This window comes from Carassius carassius, chromosome 27 (assembly GCF_963082965.1).
Source record: "Carassius carassius chromosome 27, fCarCar2.1, whole genome shotgun sequence".
NCBI classification, from domain to species: Eukaryota; Metazoa; Chordata; class Actinopteri; order Cypriniformes; family Cyprinidae; genus Carassius; species Carassius carassius.
The window spans coordinates 2,911,932-2,930,978 of record NC_081781.1 but is presented as its reverse complement, the minus strand read 5'-3'; the positions used below and the strand labels follow the sequence as shown (position 1 = coordinate 2,930,978).

At 38.2% G+C, this 19,047-nt stretch overlaps 2 protein-coding genes across 3 annotated transcripts in view; one reads left to right on the top strand and one right to left on the bottom strand.

Annotated features, from left to right (window-relative positions):
- LOC132106443 (protein lin-28 homolog B-like) overlaps positions 1 to 19,047 on the top strand; it is a 265,393-nt gene that overhangs the window by 114,731 nt on the left and 131,615 nt on the right. The window lies entirely within an intron of this gene.
- On the bottom strand, positions 1,958 to 12,150 carry tfap2d (transcription factor AP-2 delta (activating enhancer binding protein 2 delta)). 2 transcript variants are annotated; one of them, XM_059512111.1, is made up of 8 exons: positions 11,443 to 12,150; positions 10,262 to 10,759; positions 8,073 to 8,133; positions 5,238 to 5,403; positions 4,268 to 4,386; positions 3,574 to 3,715; positions 3,101 to 3,214; positions 1,958 to 2,805 (listed from the first exon to the last, which is right to left on the bottom strand). In XM_059512111.1, the coding sequence occupies exons 1-8, from the start codon at positions 11,479 to 11,481 to the stop codon at positions 2,589 to 2,591; spliced, it is 1,356 nt and encodes a 451-aa protein (XP_059368094.1). In that variant the 5' UTR covers positions 11,482 to 12,150; the 3' UTR covers positions 1,958 to 2,588. The 2 variants fall into 2 exon arrangements, with proteins under 2 accessions (XP_059368094.1, XP_059368096.1); XM_059512113.1 differs by lacking the exon at positions 11,443 to 12,150 and adding an exon at positions 10,908 to 11,233.

Here is a 19,047-nt window from a genome sequence, read left to right as displayed (position 1 = left end):
ATGTATGGAAGAGTGAAAATAATCTATGATTAATGTTTCAGCAGCCCCGCTGCCACATAGAAAGTGCCAGAACCACACACACACACACTTACTCTGGGCATGTCTAGAAGCCATGACAGATGTCCAAACAGTTTGAGAGAAAGTAGGCTCATTCTGCACAGACTTTGATTAGAATTCAACATAATCACACATTAAAATTCTCAGAGAACACAAAAAACACACGAGCACACAGAGATTCTCATGCATACACACATGCACATGCGCACATACACTACAAAAGCTAGCCAGGAGATGGCGCGCGAGTAACGTGATAAATATCCATTGAGTTCATCTCGAAGAGGTAAGAAGTCCAGATGCTTAATAATAATCTGCACAAACACGTTTCCCATTGGACCGTCAAAGCACCCAGTAAAATCGGAGTAACCTAAATATATATATATATATATATATATATATATATATATATATATATATATATATATATATATATATATAGCCTATATATAAATCTCACACACACACACATAACGAACCCTGACATCGAGTGAAGTCCTTTCTTCACTATTCATAAAGTAGTCTTTATTATTATTATTTTAATGTGAATAGCTTTGCTAATTATCGTTGTTTAAATACAGTGAAAATCGATGGTATGGTCATAGGAAGCTAAGTAAATGTGCTTGGACTCATTTTGGTAGCTACACTAATTCAAAAGCAATAATTACAGCCTATAGGCTAATATTAACATCTAGTGTAGCCTATGTAGGAATATATTTAGACCTTTATTTTATCTAAATAAAGTTGTTATGTCTATTATTTATGATAACTGAACTCAGAATCGCTGGGTTGGAACAGTCTGACTTGATCGGTTTGTTTACAGAGAATAAGTGATAATTGTTTGGTTGTGAGTAGCCTGGCTTCTCTGTGTTTTCCTCATGAGGACTTTTCATTTGCATTTTACTTTTTAAACTTGCAATTAATTACTCACCGCGTAAACTAGGTCGAGTCCACGTCGTAGCGTATTAAATTAAAGCTGAACTTCATGTATTGAACGTCACACATGCATTAGAACCGCTCAAACTGATAAAACACACTCGTGATCAATAAATGCGCTAATTATGCGTCAAGGCTGTTTGGGTTTTCCTGAGATGGTGTTATTGGGAAAGGCTATTTAGGCTACGTTCGTTAACGTTGACTAGTCGCTGATTATTGAAAGTACTTAGATCAGACAGCGTTTTCCTCTAAAATAAAATCTGAATATGAATGCGAATCTCTTTTATCTTGTGCAAAGCTTTGCATCGATCTGTCAGTCGGTTATTGACTTTGTAAAGCCTTCCGGTGCATCTTCGTGTTGGTCTTTCTGTGCAGTTAATGATCTGTTCTGCTTGGCAGCTTATTTATTCTTCATCAACCTTTTTTTTTTCGTTATGTATTCAATAATAGTCCAAACAGTAAAGTTAAGCTGTATTGTGATTGTTTTTAGAATTAATAAAATGCAGTAATTGTATAAATAAAGCTGCTTCTGCTCTCTTTTTTCCTTATAATTTTCTCTCAGTATTTCCTGAGTGTTTTTTGAATGAGTTCACAGGGTATTTTCATTCTTTGTGAATGAAATAAGTGTGTAAATGAGTGAGGTAAAGCACATACTTTCCTGCAGTTATTTACAAATCTATTAAACCTAAACCCGCTAATGAAGGTCTTCAGGCTCATGGAGAAGCTGCTCTGAAGTAGGATGATGAAAAGCCAGCGAGGCAGGTCAGCCAAAGACTTGTCTGGTAAAAACCACTTCTTTAAAATGAAGGACAGACCCAGGTGAGAGATTTGTTTGGCTGCAGCAGGTTGTTAGGTGGAACTGTGTGTCTGATCAATCAATAAGGAGTTGTCTGTGTCGAATCAAATTACAAATGCACATAATGATTTGTATTCAAGAAGCAAAAGAATTCAAGTCAAGTCAGGTGAGTTAATATAAGACTTTGAGCAATATGCTTTATTGAACACCAGTAGTTTGCATGAAGGGTTATTTCATATATGTAGTTCAAAGCCTACAAGGAAAGATTGAATTTATATATTTATATATAACTTTTTTACAAATGCAGTCAAGAGTTCGTGTTCTGGAACAACAGTGGGCAATGTCAGTTTCAGATGGTGTACAAAGTTTAACATGCACAATTTACAGTAACTAACAGGGAAAGTTACCTGTAATAATTTACAGTCTCAAACTGACCTCAAATTAGGTCTTGCCAGAAATGGAATGTGAGTCTTTTAATAAAAGCTATTGCATTTTTAAAATCATCATTTAAACTAATTACATACAGACAAATTTTAAGCAAAATAATTTCTTCGATAACTTAGAAAATAACGAAAATGGTTCGCGTTTGTCGGGCATTGAGAATGACGTGACTGGTTTGTACATACAGATAGAGTCTCATACAGGAAAAGCTGAGGTCATAGGAAGTTATGCCAGTTATATAAATAAAACGCATATGGAATAAAAACCCTGTGACCCCGCCCCCAATAGCCACGCCCTGAACTAGGCCCGCCCATCAGGGCTTGGATCAGGAAGTGGGAAAGTGGCCACTCCTGTGTCAGAGTCATTCTGTTTTCTCGATTTTACCGTCTTTCGTCTGTGGCTCGGTGGTTTTGCGCAGGTTTTTGTCCGAGTTGGAGTTGATCTGGTTGGTGTCCGGCGTTCCCGTGCTCTTATTGGCTGAGTGTTTCTCCAGGTAATTAAGCATTTCACTAAGAATCGTTTGAAAGGTGCTAAGAGCCGCGCAAATCGCTGGCGTACCGAATCCATGCGTGATCAGACTAAAAAAGATCATAAAAATTGTGATTAATAACAAATACTTGCATTAGCATATTCACCTTATTAATAACTTGCATGTGCAAGACTTCCAGTAATTTTAACCGTTTACAGTTTTGTTGCTTGATATTGCAAACTTATCATATTCTTTTAGTTCATAAATGTAATTATAAATGCAAATAGTTTTACAATTTACTGCACTTTTGTTACCTGTATCGGTCATGAATCTAAAGTCTTATGGTTATTTTTTTGTAAGGTGGATGTTTGCTCTATTTTTGCATGCAGGTTTCGGCTTTATACCTGAAGTGTGTTAGATGTCTCTGAATGTCCAAGTCCAGAATAGGTGTTGGTCTAGAGGAACCGAGTGGAGATCGATCCTGACTTAACAAATCCTGGAATTCCTTACAGATCTGCCTGCAGAGACACACAGCCATTCGAACAGTTAGAAGGACGCATCTCCGAAACGCAAACCAAAGCAGCGTTCCTCATAATTAATGCATAGAGCAGATTTAATGAGATCTTAGTTTTCATATGTTACATGCATGCAAACCCGTATCCTTTCCTCCAATCCTCAATAATAAAACCTCATTCTCTAGGGTGCATCTGATTTTGAAGACAAATTCTTATGAAGACAGACTGCACTAGATTTTGCAAATTTAGTGCATATGAAGGTTTTCATTTAGAAATGTATCATTTCAAGTTCAAATGTCTATCCAATTAAGTGTTATGCATGAACACATTTGGCTAAATGTAGTAAAGAACTGCTGTCTTACTTGGTGGCCAGCACCATTTTCTTGCGTGCGTTCTGTTCCTTTGGTTCCGTGTGCTGGCGGGCGAGATGCTCCCCGACCGCTTTGGTGGGAAACTCTGTCTCACAGGTGTAACCAAAGTCCCGAGCCAGATGGAGCGCTTCCCCTACACACACAGAGGAGGAAGATGAGGGATGTATGGAGCAGGGAAATCAGTTCAATCTGTAAATGCTGCCTAAGAAATTGCATAGATGTTGCATCAATCTGTCTCACACCATTCTAATTCTTTAACTCTTCCCTTGAGTAATAGAGATTTTGACTGTAGACTAAAAATATTTTGAGACTTTTTCTTTTATGCCAGAATAGATTTGTTTCAATCTTAATAAGAGCTCATCCACAACAAATATATAGAAACTAAACCAGATGCATCAATATCACACTCACAACCTGTTGAATTGCAAAAATGCATAGCTAGATATTAAATAAAATAGAATGAAAATATAAACAAATTGCTCACATTTTGCATCATATTCTATCTCTGCTTTCTTTAAACAACTTCAACCAACCAAATTCATTAAATGAGTCAATGTACAAACATCTAGCATTACATCAAGACCGTATTCAATGTCAGAAACGTTCATATGAAAACAATCATGAACTTGATAAATAATAGTCAGCATCATTTAAAAAAAGAAAAAAAAAACGAATGACTCCATACCTTCCACTAAAGAGGTCAACAGCGTGACGTTCGCCGCTTTCCTGCGGCCTGCTGGGAGATTGAGTCCCAACCGGTCCAGTTTCTCCCTGAGGCACCGACCGCCATTCTTTGACTTGGCCCTGACACACACAGATGGAGAAAGTCCATCAGCAACACACTTACATGCAACTGACATCTTACATTTCATATCCACTGTAGAGCATTAGCTGCCGTCTTTTTCTTTCCAAAATGCTTTTAAATTAATAAACCTAAACTAACTAAAATGAGTCCTTACATTTTTTTCAAAGGTGTGATTTAAAAAAATATTTAGGACTAAGCAATGTGTTGTCATAATGTCACAATGTGTATTTTGTCTATGCATCAGCTTCATTCAGGCTATAATGTGTATAAAGGATAATCAAATATTTATTCAACAACCAATATTCAATTTTTCCCTTTTACAGACTAAATTTCTGAATGTTTTTATGTGAATTCTTTTATTTCTGCAGGCGTTAATGAACCTGAGCCTTTGTGTTTAAAATGAGTGTGTGTGTTTCTCCTCTCTTCTTGTCACTGTCCTCATTTCTGCTCTCCATTCTGTGTCCCTCATCAATAATGGAACCTCAGCTTCTGCTTGCTGTTCTCATTCCTTCTCCATCTCTCTCTCTCTCTCTCTCTCTCTCTCTCTCTCTAACACATCCAGCCACATTCTCTTCTTTATCTCTGGATTAAGTGTCCAGGACTCCATGTACTGTCTCTTTTTCCCCTTTCTGTCTTGGGTTTTGTTTTGCCAATGAACTAAATTTAAAAAAAGGAATTTCCTTTATTTTTATTACTCACATTTCAATGCCTTGAGAAATTATTTTGGTTTACTAATTGTAAAACTGTACGTTGTTTTCTAAAGCCTTGGTTCAGAACTGCATGCTTCCAGGTGCACTTCAATATTCCAAACATGTGCATGAGTTTCATGTGTCTAAAGTTCATCTCTTACCTTCTTAAAATCCCACCGAGTAGTGAGGCATTGAGACACTCTGGAGGAGACAGGCGGCGTTTGACTTCAGCGATGGTGACTTTGTACTTTGAGGTAGAGCTGAGTAGAGAAAGTCTTCCTGGTACAGAGCAGAACAGGTCTGTAGGGTTCACTACACACGTGCCACCTGCATGTGCACAACAACAAACCACAACACGATAAACCTTAGGAAATGACCGCGACAGTGTTTGCATGTTCTGTTGGGGACCACAAATGAGAAAAATCATCCATATGCAAGCTTTGTTAACTTAATAAAACTGCAAAGAAATCAAATTAATATGATGCATAATCATTCATAATGCTTTTTTATTCTGCAACTATTTCTAAGACCGTGCATGCAGTGAAGCTGCGCAGTTGGCCAATGACACACAACGTGTCCAAGAGCTTGAAATGTATATGAATCTACAAACAAGCTTATGTACTGTAGGTAGTTTGAGTTTTAAAAAATGTTTTGCTTTATTCATTTCAGTAGATCATGTGGTGTGACAAACGAGTGCAAATATTCCATGTAGTTAAATATGAACAAGCATGCATACAACTTATTAAAATTAAAATAATTGTATCTATTTCATGTCAACCAGCTGTGTGAATAATTCTGGTTTGTACATTAGTGTTTTGCACATCTAATTGCATATTAAATAGTACGCGTTTATATATTAAGCACTGTATATTTCAGATCCATACCACACCTAGATCAATTTACGTTGTAAAGATCATCTACCTTATTTAGCCATGTGTGCATTTGTGTTTGAGTGTTTGAACGTGTGTTTCCTGAAGGAGTTTTCTGGCTAGCGGGCCTTTAACCTGCTCCTCATCAGTCACCCTAAAGCGCTCTGACAAACCCAAGATCTCTGCAAGCATGCAAGTTCACTTCACATTAATTCCACCCAAAATGTTTTGATTCAAAGTATTTTGTATTTTATGTTGCCAAGGGCAATTGAAAAAGAGCTATTGCCGGTAGTCTGGTCGCGCGCACCGGGCCCAGAGGCGATAGCGGGTATTTAAGCGCGAGGGAGAGTAGCCCGAGGCAGCGCGCGAGCGATCACAAAGCGAATCAAGCGCTTTTTGCGAGTTTGCCACGAAAATTAAAGGAAAAAAGACATAGGCCAAATGTCATTCTGTTTCTATTTCAACTGTAGCGGTGGCGTGTGTTTACGGCTTGCGCCTCACGCTCACCACCCAAAACACACACATAGGCGCGCGCGCCCGGCACAGCGAGAGAACGGTGCGGTGTGTGCGCGTGCGCGCGCATAAAGGCGGGGTGAAGCTTGATAAAATTCCTGAAAGCTAAGAGGGATAATCATGATTAAAACACAGACGACTTTTCTAAGTAGGATCCTCGTTTCTTGACTGATTTCTTTTGAAAAAGGTTATCTGAATATTCAACGAAGCCAAAGCTGCAGTCAGTGTGAACAACATTAATATGATCTCCACTGAATTTGGAGCCGCGCGGCATTAACATATCAAAGCGTGCGCCCGAGGCGCGAGAAGCTATCGATACTGGAGCGCGAGGTAAAGCAATGATTATTGGTTGTGATGGTTGGAGCGGCGGAGCTCGCGGCTAAATCCTGCACACCATTAACTGGAAGTGATGGCGAGCCCAACACCTAGACAGAGTTTATTAAAAATTAAGCGCTCGAGACACCGCTCGCTTTATGGCAAACTCCACACGTGTGTCGATCCGCTGCTGCTTTGAAGAGACAGACAAAGATGCGACTGATATTAAGAAAATATTAAGAAACGCGGAACACGATTCAATTCATCCGCACAAGACTCGCGGTTTTACAAAATACCGCGGCAGACAGACAGAGAATACTGAAATTCTGCTGAGAGTGGAGAATGACCTAGAGAAATGTAGGCTATGTTTAATCGGGGTTTGAACTTCTGAAAATATATATATACACTTAATTATGCAGTCTCTGACTAATTAATCTTTTTTCTCTGAATTGCGACGTCAGATAGTAAACATGCTTTGAAACTAGATATAGTCTTAATTTCAATACAAGTAAATACACGTTTTAAAACAAATACGAACGTCTAGGACAACATAAACACCAAAAATAATACTAATAATAATTTTGTAAATCAAAGATTTGCCTTTTCAGATTTAATACGTTAAAATAAATTTTGCACCTTTTTACTTGAGAAAAAAAATTGCATCGAATATGAAAATGCAATATGCATTTAATGATGCTAGATTCATTAATTGTTTTTCCTGACGTTACTGAAATGTTTATTATTTCTTTGTTGCATTTATTTTTAGGTATGTTTCTCTCAGCAACAGTAATAACTAAAAAACAGTAGGCCTGCTAATTGACATTCACATAAATGAAAGGAAAGACAACATTTTAAAATGTTCCAAATAAATAATTTCCCTATAATTTTTTATAAAAATATTACTATTACAGTTTTCGGTATTAAAACAATATTTTTGGATTCATAAATTAATACAACCAACGCTGATTTTTAGGCTTTTTCATCTTTAAATGAAAGAGGCTAAAATTCTTATGCTAAAATATTAAAACCTTGTGCTTGTCACTGGAAAGCAGTGGCTATAAATACATAGGCTATTAAAAATGCAAAAAAAAAAAAAAGAAAAAAAATTTAAACGGTGTTATTTGTTTCCTATTTTGTCTCCTGTAATCATACCATAATAATTCAAATTATAGTTAACAGTCAAGACTGACGTTAGTGAAATTATAATTATAAAATAAATAAAACACCTTATAAAATAAATGGAATGAGTGAGTGCTTCTCTTGCTCTCTATTTATAACATGGATGTTTTGTGACCATACCTCTCCGAATCACTCCACCTTGTCCATTTAACACGAGTCCGCATTGCGCGTCTACAGATCCCTAGGCAAACACACAAACATATACGAACTTCATTATCAATAAAAAAATAATTCTATACATGGTGATGATCAGTATTTAGGTTTTGACGAGGCATGACATTAAACAGACCACGTGGTTACAGGTAGCTAAATTGCAATGGTAACGGAACCTGTTAGGCCTACTACATTATGATGTCAAACCAACAGATTATTTTGCTTTCTCTTATCAGTGATGTCATCAGCCAAAGGAACACTGGATGGCATCAAAAGAAAAGAGTTAATCCGTCTCACGAGACACGACCAGTCTGGAGGCCAAAGTCTCAAAAAAAAAAAAAGCACACATATTCACCCACACACGCTCACATCCATACTAACACCATACTGGCGTGCTCTTATAACCCTTTAACAAACTCATGCTCTATTTTTTTCTCCCAGTTAAAGTGATTATAAAATCAATATACAAACCCTTCGGATCAGGCATAAATTACGCGTGTGCGTGTTAAAGGTGCGGCAGCTTCTATTGTTCCGCGTGCCAAATCTGTTTAGCGGCTCAAAGATGCGCTTGTGTGCACGAGACTGACCGCATCTGTTCCGCGGCCTTCACCGAGCGCACGATTTCATTCAGCACCAAAGAAAGGTCCAAAACCTTTTCACGGGACGTATGTGTTGCTTTCTGTGTTTTTGTGTCCGTTCTCATGTGGCCCTTTCTGTGTGTGTGCGTGCATGTGCAGAATGTGTTCCTGATGAACACGCGACAAATGAGTCTTCACGATTTTGTTTTGTTTTGTTTTGTTTCGTAGAAAACACGTCTAAACTTTAAAATATTGTGCTACTTTATTCGTTTCTGTGAAGCTATTATTTAAAAGTATACAATATGATAAAAATCAAACGATAAAATAATACACTACAAAATTGCATCTCTGCTAAAATAGCTTAAAACAGTTCACGAATGTTTCCTGACAAATTATGCTATTGTAAAACAAAACGTAGGCTATATTGGTGATGCTATTTTTTTCATACTATTTAAACAGGTCATGTAAAACATAACGGGCAAATCAAATATTTATTATTCAACAATTATTTATTTTTTATTATTAGTCCAAGCAATACAAATTTTGACAGTTACACTTTTTTTATTAGTTAGCTCATTTGTATCTTATTTTACTATTATCTAATCTTTCAAATAAATAATTTCTATTAATTATATAAACTGGATTACGTCTGTTATCATTTAAATATTCTATTAGAATTTTATTTCAGTAAAAAATAATGTAATCTTCTAGATAAAATATGTTCTCTCAAATGCAATATATTTTATCTGTTCAATTTCACTGTCGCACTGAAAGATTTAAAGGATTGCATAATTATTTTGATTTCTGAAATATTTTTGACTCACCGGTTAAACTTGAGCTGTTTCAGATGTCTGTGCATAAATAACCAGTTGATTGACATTAAGTCCTAAATTGGATAAACTACGGTGCTCTACTGCGGAGGATTTGCCTTTTGTTCGCACTTTTTCAAGCCCTTAATCCGCCTTTTAACGGAGGAAAAAGAAACAGCGGCTTTACAGCAGCGAGGCCCGACATACGCGCAGCCGAATTCACACTTCTCAATATTCACTATATTAAATATGTAAAATCCACCAGCTGAATCTACTGAAAAAAATGTGTTTCCCAGCGTTTCGAAATATAGATTTAAAAAGTCTTATTTCACATGTTGGGAAATAACGCATTTCTGCTAATCAGGCGATTTTTCATCAGACGGACTTTTTAAAATCCGTTTTTTATCGTTGCGATTTTTCCCCTTGCGTAGCCTATAAGTTTATTTTAATTAGCTGTTTCGAAATACTAATGCATTGTTCGTTATTAAATTAATATGTTGGGCGAAAACGAAAAGGCCGAGAAGAAGCGATAGCTCGGCCTCGATTCTTCTCTTTCAGTCTCTCCTGACTTCTAAGGTTTTTTATTTTTTTTTATTTTTTTTTGTCGAAGCCCTCGGGCAATCATTTCTTCTGTTCGGGCAGTGAAAGTGACTATGCAACATCCCTGAAGACGTCAACTTCTCTGCAGCCTGCGCGCGTGTGAGACGGTGGTGACACGTTGAGTGTGTGTATTTTGTGCTTGAACGGTAGAAATGCCGGAGAGGTGTACCTGTAGGTCATCGGCCCCCGGTGGCGGCAGCCCCAGACCCGCCCCGGGCAGCAGTCTTTGCTCGGGGTGCATGCCGTACTGAGAGCCGTGGCTCATGATTGACAGGTCATGCCTGCGGTACGCGTCCAGACAGCCCAGTTCCCGCCGCTGCTCGTCCAGGCACGAGGACTTGAGCGCGCGGGCGTTGTGAAGGTTGATGAAGTCCGCCGGTTCGCCGTGATGGAGCTGCTGGTAATACTGCTGCGAGTGATGGAGAGAGTTTAACGAGTACGCGTCCGGGTTCACGGCCGGGTGGCTGTGCTGGAACTCGTAGTGGAAGGACTGGTGGTGTAAGGGCGTGTACTGGTGGTTCGTGGGAAAATACGGGGAGGCAAAATCGGTTCCGGTAGCTGGGTATGTAAGCGGAGACGATGAAGAGTAAGCGACAGACGAGTTGGCCACAGATTCCAAGCATCCGAGTTGCATCAAACGGTAGCTGTTTGATCCGTCGTGACGTATCTGTGCGGGGGAAAAAAGAGAAAAATATGAGGGATGTCATTTACACGCGCTCGCAGCGATCCGCGCGCATTCCTCACGCGGCGGAAACTCAAACCTTCCCCAAACACACAAACACACACAGCAGCTCAAAGTGTCTTTAGAAAAGTACCTGACGGCGATGTCATCTCTCCGTGCCTGGGAGGGAGTGCGTGAAACACACTGCAAACTGCTCCACGAGCTCACAGCGTTTTTTTCCCTCCCTCTCTTGTCTATCATTTGCCGCGGTGTGTGTTATTTGACTATATTTTTTTATTACTACATCCGTGCAATCGCTATTAAAAGCAGTTTGTGCCAAGTCTACGGCAGTTTCACCGCAGGTAAGCACAAGACAAGAGAGTCTGCACCACTAATAATTATTATGACATACATAAAAAGAACGAGCAAACGGTTCCAATCATGGCTTTTACATTAACTCTAGAGAAATATTCGCCACAAAAAAAAAAACACAAAACTAGTAGTAAAAGCCATTTTCAGTAGAAACTAACACATGGTATTTCTCCTCGCCTTGCAGCAAACTCCCCTCGGAAGTCTTAACTTCCATTCCACTGTGCTAAGTAATCTTAATTTCCCTCCATGCCATGCTACGCTAAATGAAATTAAATTAAACGATTTTCATGAGGTGATAAAAAAATGAATTTAAATACCTCCGCGTCGTGCACCAGTCCCGGAAATGTGGCTGACATTCTCGCGATCCAATAACCCGATTTCCTCGCGCTGTTGGACGAATGAAAGAAAAAAAATCCCCAAAATAGCGCGTGAAAATGAAATGTCGCCTCGCGCAGTCGGTAAAAGCGGCTGAAATGCCTCCCCTCTGCACAAAGCGCTCCCTGGCTCGGATTTTGTACTTGCTGGGTATTTCTCCGGCTGATGTCGTAGGTCCCTTGGTAATATAGAAGTTTTGAAAATTAAGCATCAGCATTGAGGAAAGGGAGGACAATAGAGAGAGCAGCCTCATCCCTGGAGACACGGAATAAATATTGTATCTTCGCCTAATAAGGAACCAAGTGCGCTTTCAACATTTTTGATGATTTTTGTGGACATTTCTTTAAGGTGGTTTGTGCTTTCTTTAGCAGGGCCAGTTTTATTAGTCTCTGTTTTCCTCGCGGCTTTACCATTTACCTGCTTTTTGGATTTTTTCACCAGCACGTAAGTTTAACTCGGTGTATTGTGTCATTGTAATTTGGATTGCACGATTAAACGTTTTGTTTTGTTATTTCAATGCTTCACAGTGTGGTCTTAATCTGTATTTATCAAATATTTTAATTTCTGGTTTACTGAATGAGAGACACTTGCATGGAAGCTAAATTAATTGCAGATAGATATGGTAGCACGAATATTTCCCTTTTCACGTTTTTTTATTTATCATCACACAATGCATTTTTTTTATTATTGCAATCGAACAATTCGTTTGGAAATAATGTTGCACAAAAAACATTAAACAGCAGAATAATATTAAAAACTAAGAATTATTGAAAAATTGTTTTTATACCATGGAATGCAAATAGCCTATTTATACCACTTTATCGTCCGCTGTATACAATAATTCGACCACTTTATTATTTAATTCATTTAGTAGCCTATTTTAGATACTTTAATATAGTAGTGAGTTTAGTAATGGCTTTTGACCAAATCGTCGCTGCACGGTAAATTTAGATTCAGTTTAATTCTCTAGCAGCCAATCCAATCAAGATTTATGTTTCTGTTCTGTTCCCCGTTAACCGAACCGGGACAGTGACGGTCTGACCCACGCTGGAAGTGTTTTGTGCACGTTTAGGATGAAGAGTGGGGCGCGCGTGGGGGGTCATCGCTCAAATCAGCCTGTCGGTCAAATTTACGCATTAAGAACCACACAGGTGCATTAAAAGACTTGGACACCAGTTTTACCAATAGCATGTAAAAAAAAAAATTCCAAGATTGTTCCTAGGAAAATAAAACCTCTAATGACGTTTAACACTTCCTGCTCATGTGCAAATGTGTGTGTTTAAGTCATTCGCCTCGTTCTCAGTGTTTCTGAATGTCTCCTCCCTCCCCAGCAGCAAAATACTCGAGTCTTTAGGATTTTGTGTCTATGAGAGCTTTGGCCGTTTTTAAGCATTTAAAAAGCTGATGCTCCCTTATTTAACCCAAATTACCGCCATCACCGCGGGCTCGCGCCCTCGTGCATGAGAAGAGTGGACGGAGACGCCTAGAGCGCCCGGTGTCTCGCGCAAAGGGAGGATCCTCTCACAAACATACTGACGTATTCCGCTTCATAAATGTTTTACGCGCAAAGAGAAGGGAAGCCTCATTTTATTTTCATTTAATGGGCGAGCTAAAACGACTGATGTTATTTTAAGTAGATATTACTGAGCAGGCCTACATCATTGGCTCTTTATTTCTCTGGCAAACAAAACAGAATTGAAAGGAAAGGAAAACTATGACTCTTGAAGACCCAACAAGAGGATGACTTCAGATTAACATTGCACAATGCAGACTAAATCTTAGCGAATATAGCCAAAGAAAGCCAACAAATGGTTCGGAAACTCAATGGTGAATTACAAAAACATGATAATGGAATAAAACGAGTTGGTTGTTGTGTCGAGGTAAATGTGAAAATGAAACGCCCAGCAGGAGGCTCTTATGAAATAACACGGTCCGATTTCAGATATATATCTAAGGCCTGCAGGCAGACTGTAAATTACACGATGTGAGCGCGAGAGAACTCGTCCTCTCACGTGAGGGATTAGAAGCTTTCGCTTGTGTAGTCTGCGAGAGCTCGCGGGATTGAGCGAAGCACCAGTTGCACGGTAGACGGTCTTAATAGGGCTTAACGCACCAAGCAGCGGATGCACATATGCACGCTATACCGGTCAGTGCTCGAGTCCATCTGTTCGGTCTGGATGCTCCTCGAGATGGTTCCACCTCGTAAATCCACCACCAATCCATGGAACATTAGAAATAAAAATAACAGATGCAAAATGAAACTTTAGAGGAGGTGTCCATCCCAGTGTAGACTGACCCAGAGTTGACTGTAATTGATTTAACATTGGATTAAAAGCGTCGCAAACTGTGACTGGCAGCTGGCTGCCACCAGATCATCAGAACTGTCATTTGGAGCAGCAACAATCATAAACTAATGCAAATATGCTGGTGACTCTTAAAACCTCAGTTAATTTGGAACAATATCAATATAGCCTAAAATCGAAATGTTTTGGCAGACACTCAAACGTTTAAGGAAAGTTACAATAGGCTTACCAATAGCCTAAAGTTTTAAATACGAAAACATTAGTATAGAAATATCAGCCTGTGTGTAAACATGGTAAATTCATCCAGTTACGATGGCTAATTTATGAGCAGGTTTTGGAAGGTCTAACTTTGTAATCGTTCAAACTTTTTATTTAACCACGTGTTAATAACCACCATTGATGATTAAAAACAGACTTTCTCAAAAAAACAAACAAAAAAAAACACACTCTCAAACAGTTTGCTAGTGCATTGCTCTTTTTTCTAAACAAAGTTTGATACCAGTTATCAAACTTTGACTGCTATAAATATAGTGTATATAGTTATGTAGTTATATAGTTAAATATAGTGTAAATCTAGGGCAGTGATAGATGAAATCAAAACGTTTTAATTCCACTTAAGTTCATGCACTTTATATTGACAATATATTGTTTGTTTTACATTGTGTAGTAGTCTTTTTGAGAAGGGGCCAAATGAAGTTGATCTAGTTGAGTATGTGAGTGAAGCTCAATATGGTGTCGGCGTCCGTTAAGTAACGGCTCTCTACACTGTTAAACACGAAATTAGGTGTTTACGAGATAATTATAATTACAAAGTATGCCGTTCTCATCGATGTGACCTACATTAACCACACACACACACGCACACACACACACACACACACACACACACACACACACACACACACACACACACACACACAGTTTTATATGCTAATATATTTGAGGGGGAGGGGCGCAGCGTCAGTTTCAGCGCGTGGTGTTTGGCGTATTTAATCAAGTGCACTAAATTAATTTTCTCTTTTGGGAACATTTTTGGTTAATTTCATTAGATTTTTAACAGGGTAAATAGATATATATATATATAATACATTTCACAGTTTATGCCATTAAAAGTTAGCTGTAAAAAGACAATATGATTAGAAAAACCCCACGATGGGGCCTCCGTCTGGGCTGTTCGGTTCTTTTCGTTACCGTCCAAAGGACAATCAATAGCCTAAATGGTCAGTGAAAGACTCCAATCACTGAAACTGTTGATTAAAAACGGACGAGAAGAATTTAAACTACTTACACTCAACAGTTTCTCTCCCTTCTCCTACCAACCCCAGATTTGTCAAAAAATCAGCCAAATGTAGTGGCAAATGACCAACTGCAAATTAATTTCGCATAGTAGGCTAAACAAACACCCCTGACCGCCAGTATATTATTTTTCCTTGAGTGAACTAAGTGGAATCTTAAAAATTAATTTAAATCTATACACGTGCCAGATGCGCGGAAAATGAGCGTTAATTAAAAGAACAATCTGCCAAGATAACGGTAGCGCGCGGACACACAGATGCGCGCGCACACACAAACCAAAACTCACAAAACCGTAATGAAGGCCTCAAAATGGTTTTCACAGGCTAATATATAAAAAAGTTAAAATTAAAAAATAAAAAAGACAATAATTCACATAGCTAATGTAGACATGACGTTCGTTAAAAATTGGCCTACTAATATTGCAGAAAAGACCTGTCTAGATGCATTATTTTAATCGAACTTGAATTTATAGGAATAGATTGTACATAGGCCTACAGCATCTGCTCGTTGACACAGTCTTTAACTTCTGTCATCGTTTGTTTCCGTTGAATCTCTTCATTAGTTCCGAGTCAAAGGTTCGTTACAAACGGAGCATCACGGTCCGGTGAACTCAGCAAACTTCTGGATGCTATGCTCAGTCGGTTTTCTAGCAATGTAAAGCTTTAACATCATTCCAACGCTGTACAATAACCACAATAGTGTTCAGGTAATTCTTAATTTAAAAACACTTCATGTGCTAAAATGGGATTAATCTAAAAAAAAAAAAAAACTCAACCTGTAGAGGGCAGTTTGTGGAGTTCACCATCAAAAGTCATATTTAACTCCATTTTGGGCATGAATATGGATCAATCCTCCATTATGTTCACCAAAGGCAGAGCTACACAGTGAGGAAAACTCACTTATATTAAATTAACAGCCTGTTTTTATGTTCGGTGGGCTCTTCAGTTACTGAACATGTAGTTTGACTTTTAATCCAGTCTAGTTTAATCCAATTTCACCTAATCTAGATTATCTGTCATTACTAGCCTACTCATCCTTTTTAGCAGAGGCTATTCAACAAGATGACAAAAACGATCAAATAAACAGTTGTTGTTTATAGTTGGATAGCTAAATTTATAATCCATCCTACAGTTATCAATGGAGTTACTTTGTTTCCCATGTCTTGATTGACAGCTCTCATGTTGCCATGTTGAGAGAAATCTGGATTAAATGCATGCTTTGTGTGTGAACATGATGTTACTGTAGTTCTAGACTAAATTTGAACATGTATTTATTTATCTCATAAGCACAAAAACAGATACAGTATTCATCAAAATGAATAAAAACAGTCAAACTCAGAATATTATACAAAAAATGGTTAAATATGTCAAATAAGACAAATATAATTTATGTATTAATCCCATTTTATGAACCAATGTCTTTGACCTTCGATGATCCAATTCAACCATACTAAGCAAAAATGACACATTTGGGTTTCATTTCTGTTATTGCTAAATAGCCTTGAACTTTCTTCTCCTGCATCATATTCTTTATGCAATTAATTTGAGCTGCGCCCTCTACTGTACATACATTAATTTACATTTCCTTCAGCCTGAGGCATATTCTCATTTCATTTTTGTTGTGAAAAGGGCTTATATATATATATAAAAGAACAAACAAGCAAGCCCTGCCCAGATTTAAAAAGTAACTCAAAGTAACATTACACATTACTTTCCATAAAAAGTAACTACCGTGATTACACATGATTATGCATTACTTTTAAAAGTACATTTCCCTAACACTGTTCACTACTAATCATGATTACATCAGTATGACCATTAACATATGATTTTCTTGTGGTGTTGCACATTCATATGTCAATGAAGTTCTATTTTAGAGTAAATAGCATGCTACCCTAAATAAAAAGGCTAAGTCAGTGGTTCCCAACCTTTTTCAACTCGCGGCCCACACAACCAAACACATATGTTTGCGCGGCCCACTGCAAAAAAAATTTAACTGACCCCGCTATTGTTGGGTTAATAACTTAGTACTCAGAAGCTAGATTGTTAACTTGTCTCCATTGACTGAACTGGCAATGAACAGAAAATTACTTGGGCTGGCACCGCTTGGTACAACTCTTGTTGTTCTGTAACATATGCACCAAAAATATCTAAGATAAATTGGAGGTTTATTCTTAAACCAATCAGCGAGCTTGAATAGTGGAATCATAGTTACAGTTTAATATTTATTTTTTGTTATTTAATTATATATATATGAAATGATGTTATTATGTTATGACTTAGACATTTTTACATATATGAACAATATTATTATTTATTTTAATAGTAATTGGTGGCCCACTTGCAATACCATCGCGACCCACTGGGCTAAGTAAACTTGGTGACTACTGCAGCCTGCCCTCTCCAGCACACATTATTTAGTGCAAACCAAAAAGCATTCATTCACAAAACAGTGTGAATTTACAAAAACATGTTGAAATGCAACAAAATGTTTTTTTCTTTGAATGCGTGTAAATGCACAGTGTGTCTGTGAGTGAGTGTCAGAGACCCTGAGGCCTGTACCAGAGGGTGGGATTAGATGTTAAATTCATTCAGCACAAAATGGATTCCGATATCAGATAGAGCAGGGCAAGAGGTGTTCTCTTTCTCTCTTCCTCACACACAAACAATCTCCTTCTCACTCACACACTCGCTCTCTCTCTCTCTCTCTCTCTCTCTCTCTCCCACTCTCTTATACATCCCGACTTCTGCTCTTTGATCGTGTAATTCCTTTGTAATCTGTTAAACGAGGTCGTTTTGTTTATGGATATGAGCTTAATCAGCAGGCAAAACAAGGAAAAATCACTTAAACGATTGCACAAAAATACTCAGAGAAGGAGACAGGCTCATAAATCGTAAATATTGGTGTATATTAAATTGTTGGTATATTAAACACTATGGCATCTTCTAAGCAGGAAAGCTATAAACAGAGCGAGTTAATTGGTCAAAGGTTCTAACAAAAGTTTTACTCAAGATGATTTGGGTTTTGAACAATCACCCGAAGTTTACTTGCAATTGGCACTGAGCAACAATCACTTGAAACATTTGTAAAATCATTCCTGAAACACATGGACACTCGGTCAGGAAAGAAAAGAAAGATGCAACGAAAAGGCAGATAAACAGACTGACGGTCGGCCAAGGAACGTTGTGAACATACTAAGTAGTTCTGACAAAAGAGAGGAAAGAGAAGTGATGCTATTGACTTCCTGGAGATGAAGTAAATGAGGTTCAGCAGCAGTTCTGAGAAACGCCGGCTTTAATAAAACCTTCACTGAAAAAAAAACGCAGCTGCCCGGAGAGGATGAAAAGTTTGAGCAGCAGTAGCATCAGCTCACTAATGGTCCAGCGTGGAAATTACACATTTACTTCATTTTACAGTTATCCTTTCATCCAAAACAAGCAAAGGCGATTAATCCAAGGAAGAAATAGTAATGTTTAACTTAAAATGTGGTGCTTAACCTCATAAAGAAAGAAGACAGAGGTCTAACTATTTACTATTGTAGTTTAAATCAAAATAAATTCTACATATCCCAACAAATGTTCTGAAAAACTCAAACTAATGCAGGAAAACGTCTCTAAGCCCCACCACATGGACACACCCACTCCGTCTGATTGACTGACTAAGAGTTCGTCCAATCAGAGTGTCCGTTTTATCGGCATGAGGACCACTGAACAGCTGGAGCAACAGCACCAGGGAAGACGTGCTCAGAAATTAATCGCGCTTTTGATCTATCAGTCATAATGTGAACAACACTCGATTCAAAACACACACGCCGAGCTGCGCACATACTCAAAAATACACCAAATACACTACCTGCACTCCCAAAAACACACACACACACTGAGAACCTGTTCAAAGGAAAGCAAAGAAATAAACAAAGGAGAGAAGGCAACCCCTCCTCTCCTCCGG

What these genes read in the sequence shown, in the direction of transcription:
- tfap2d (XM_059512111.1), bottom strand. Translation starts at nt 11,481, where the DNA reads ATGTCAGCCACATTTCCGGGACTGGTGCACGACGCGGAG. An exon ending in CTCGGTGGGATTTTAAGAAG is followed by an intron (nt 4,387 to 5,237) that starts GTAAGAGATGAA and finishes TGTGTGTGTCAG; the next exon opens with GGCCAAGTCAAAGAATGGCG. An exon ending in AAAATGGTGCTGGCCACCAA is followed by an intron (nt 3,215 to 3,573) that starts GTAAGACAGCAG and finishes GTGTCTCTGCAG; the next exon opens with GCAGATCTGTAAGGAATTCC.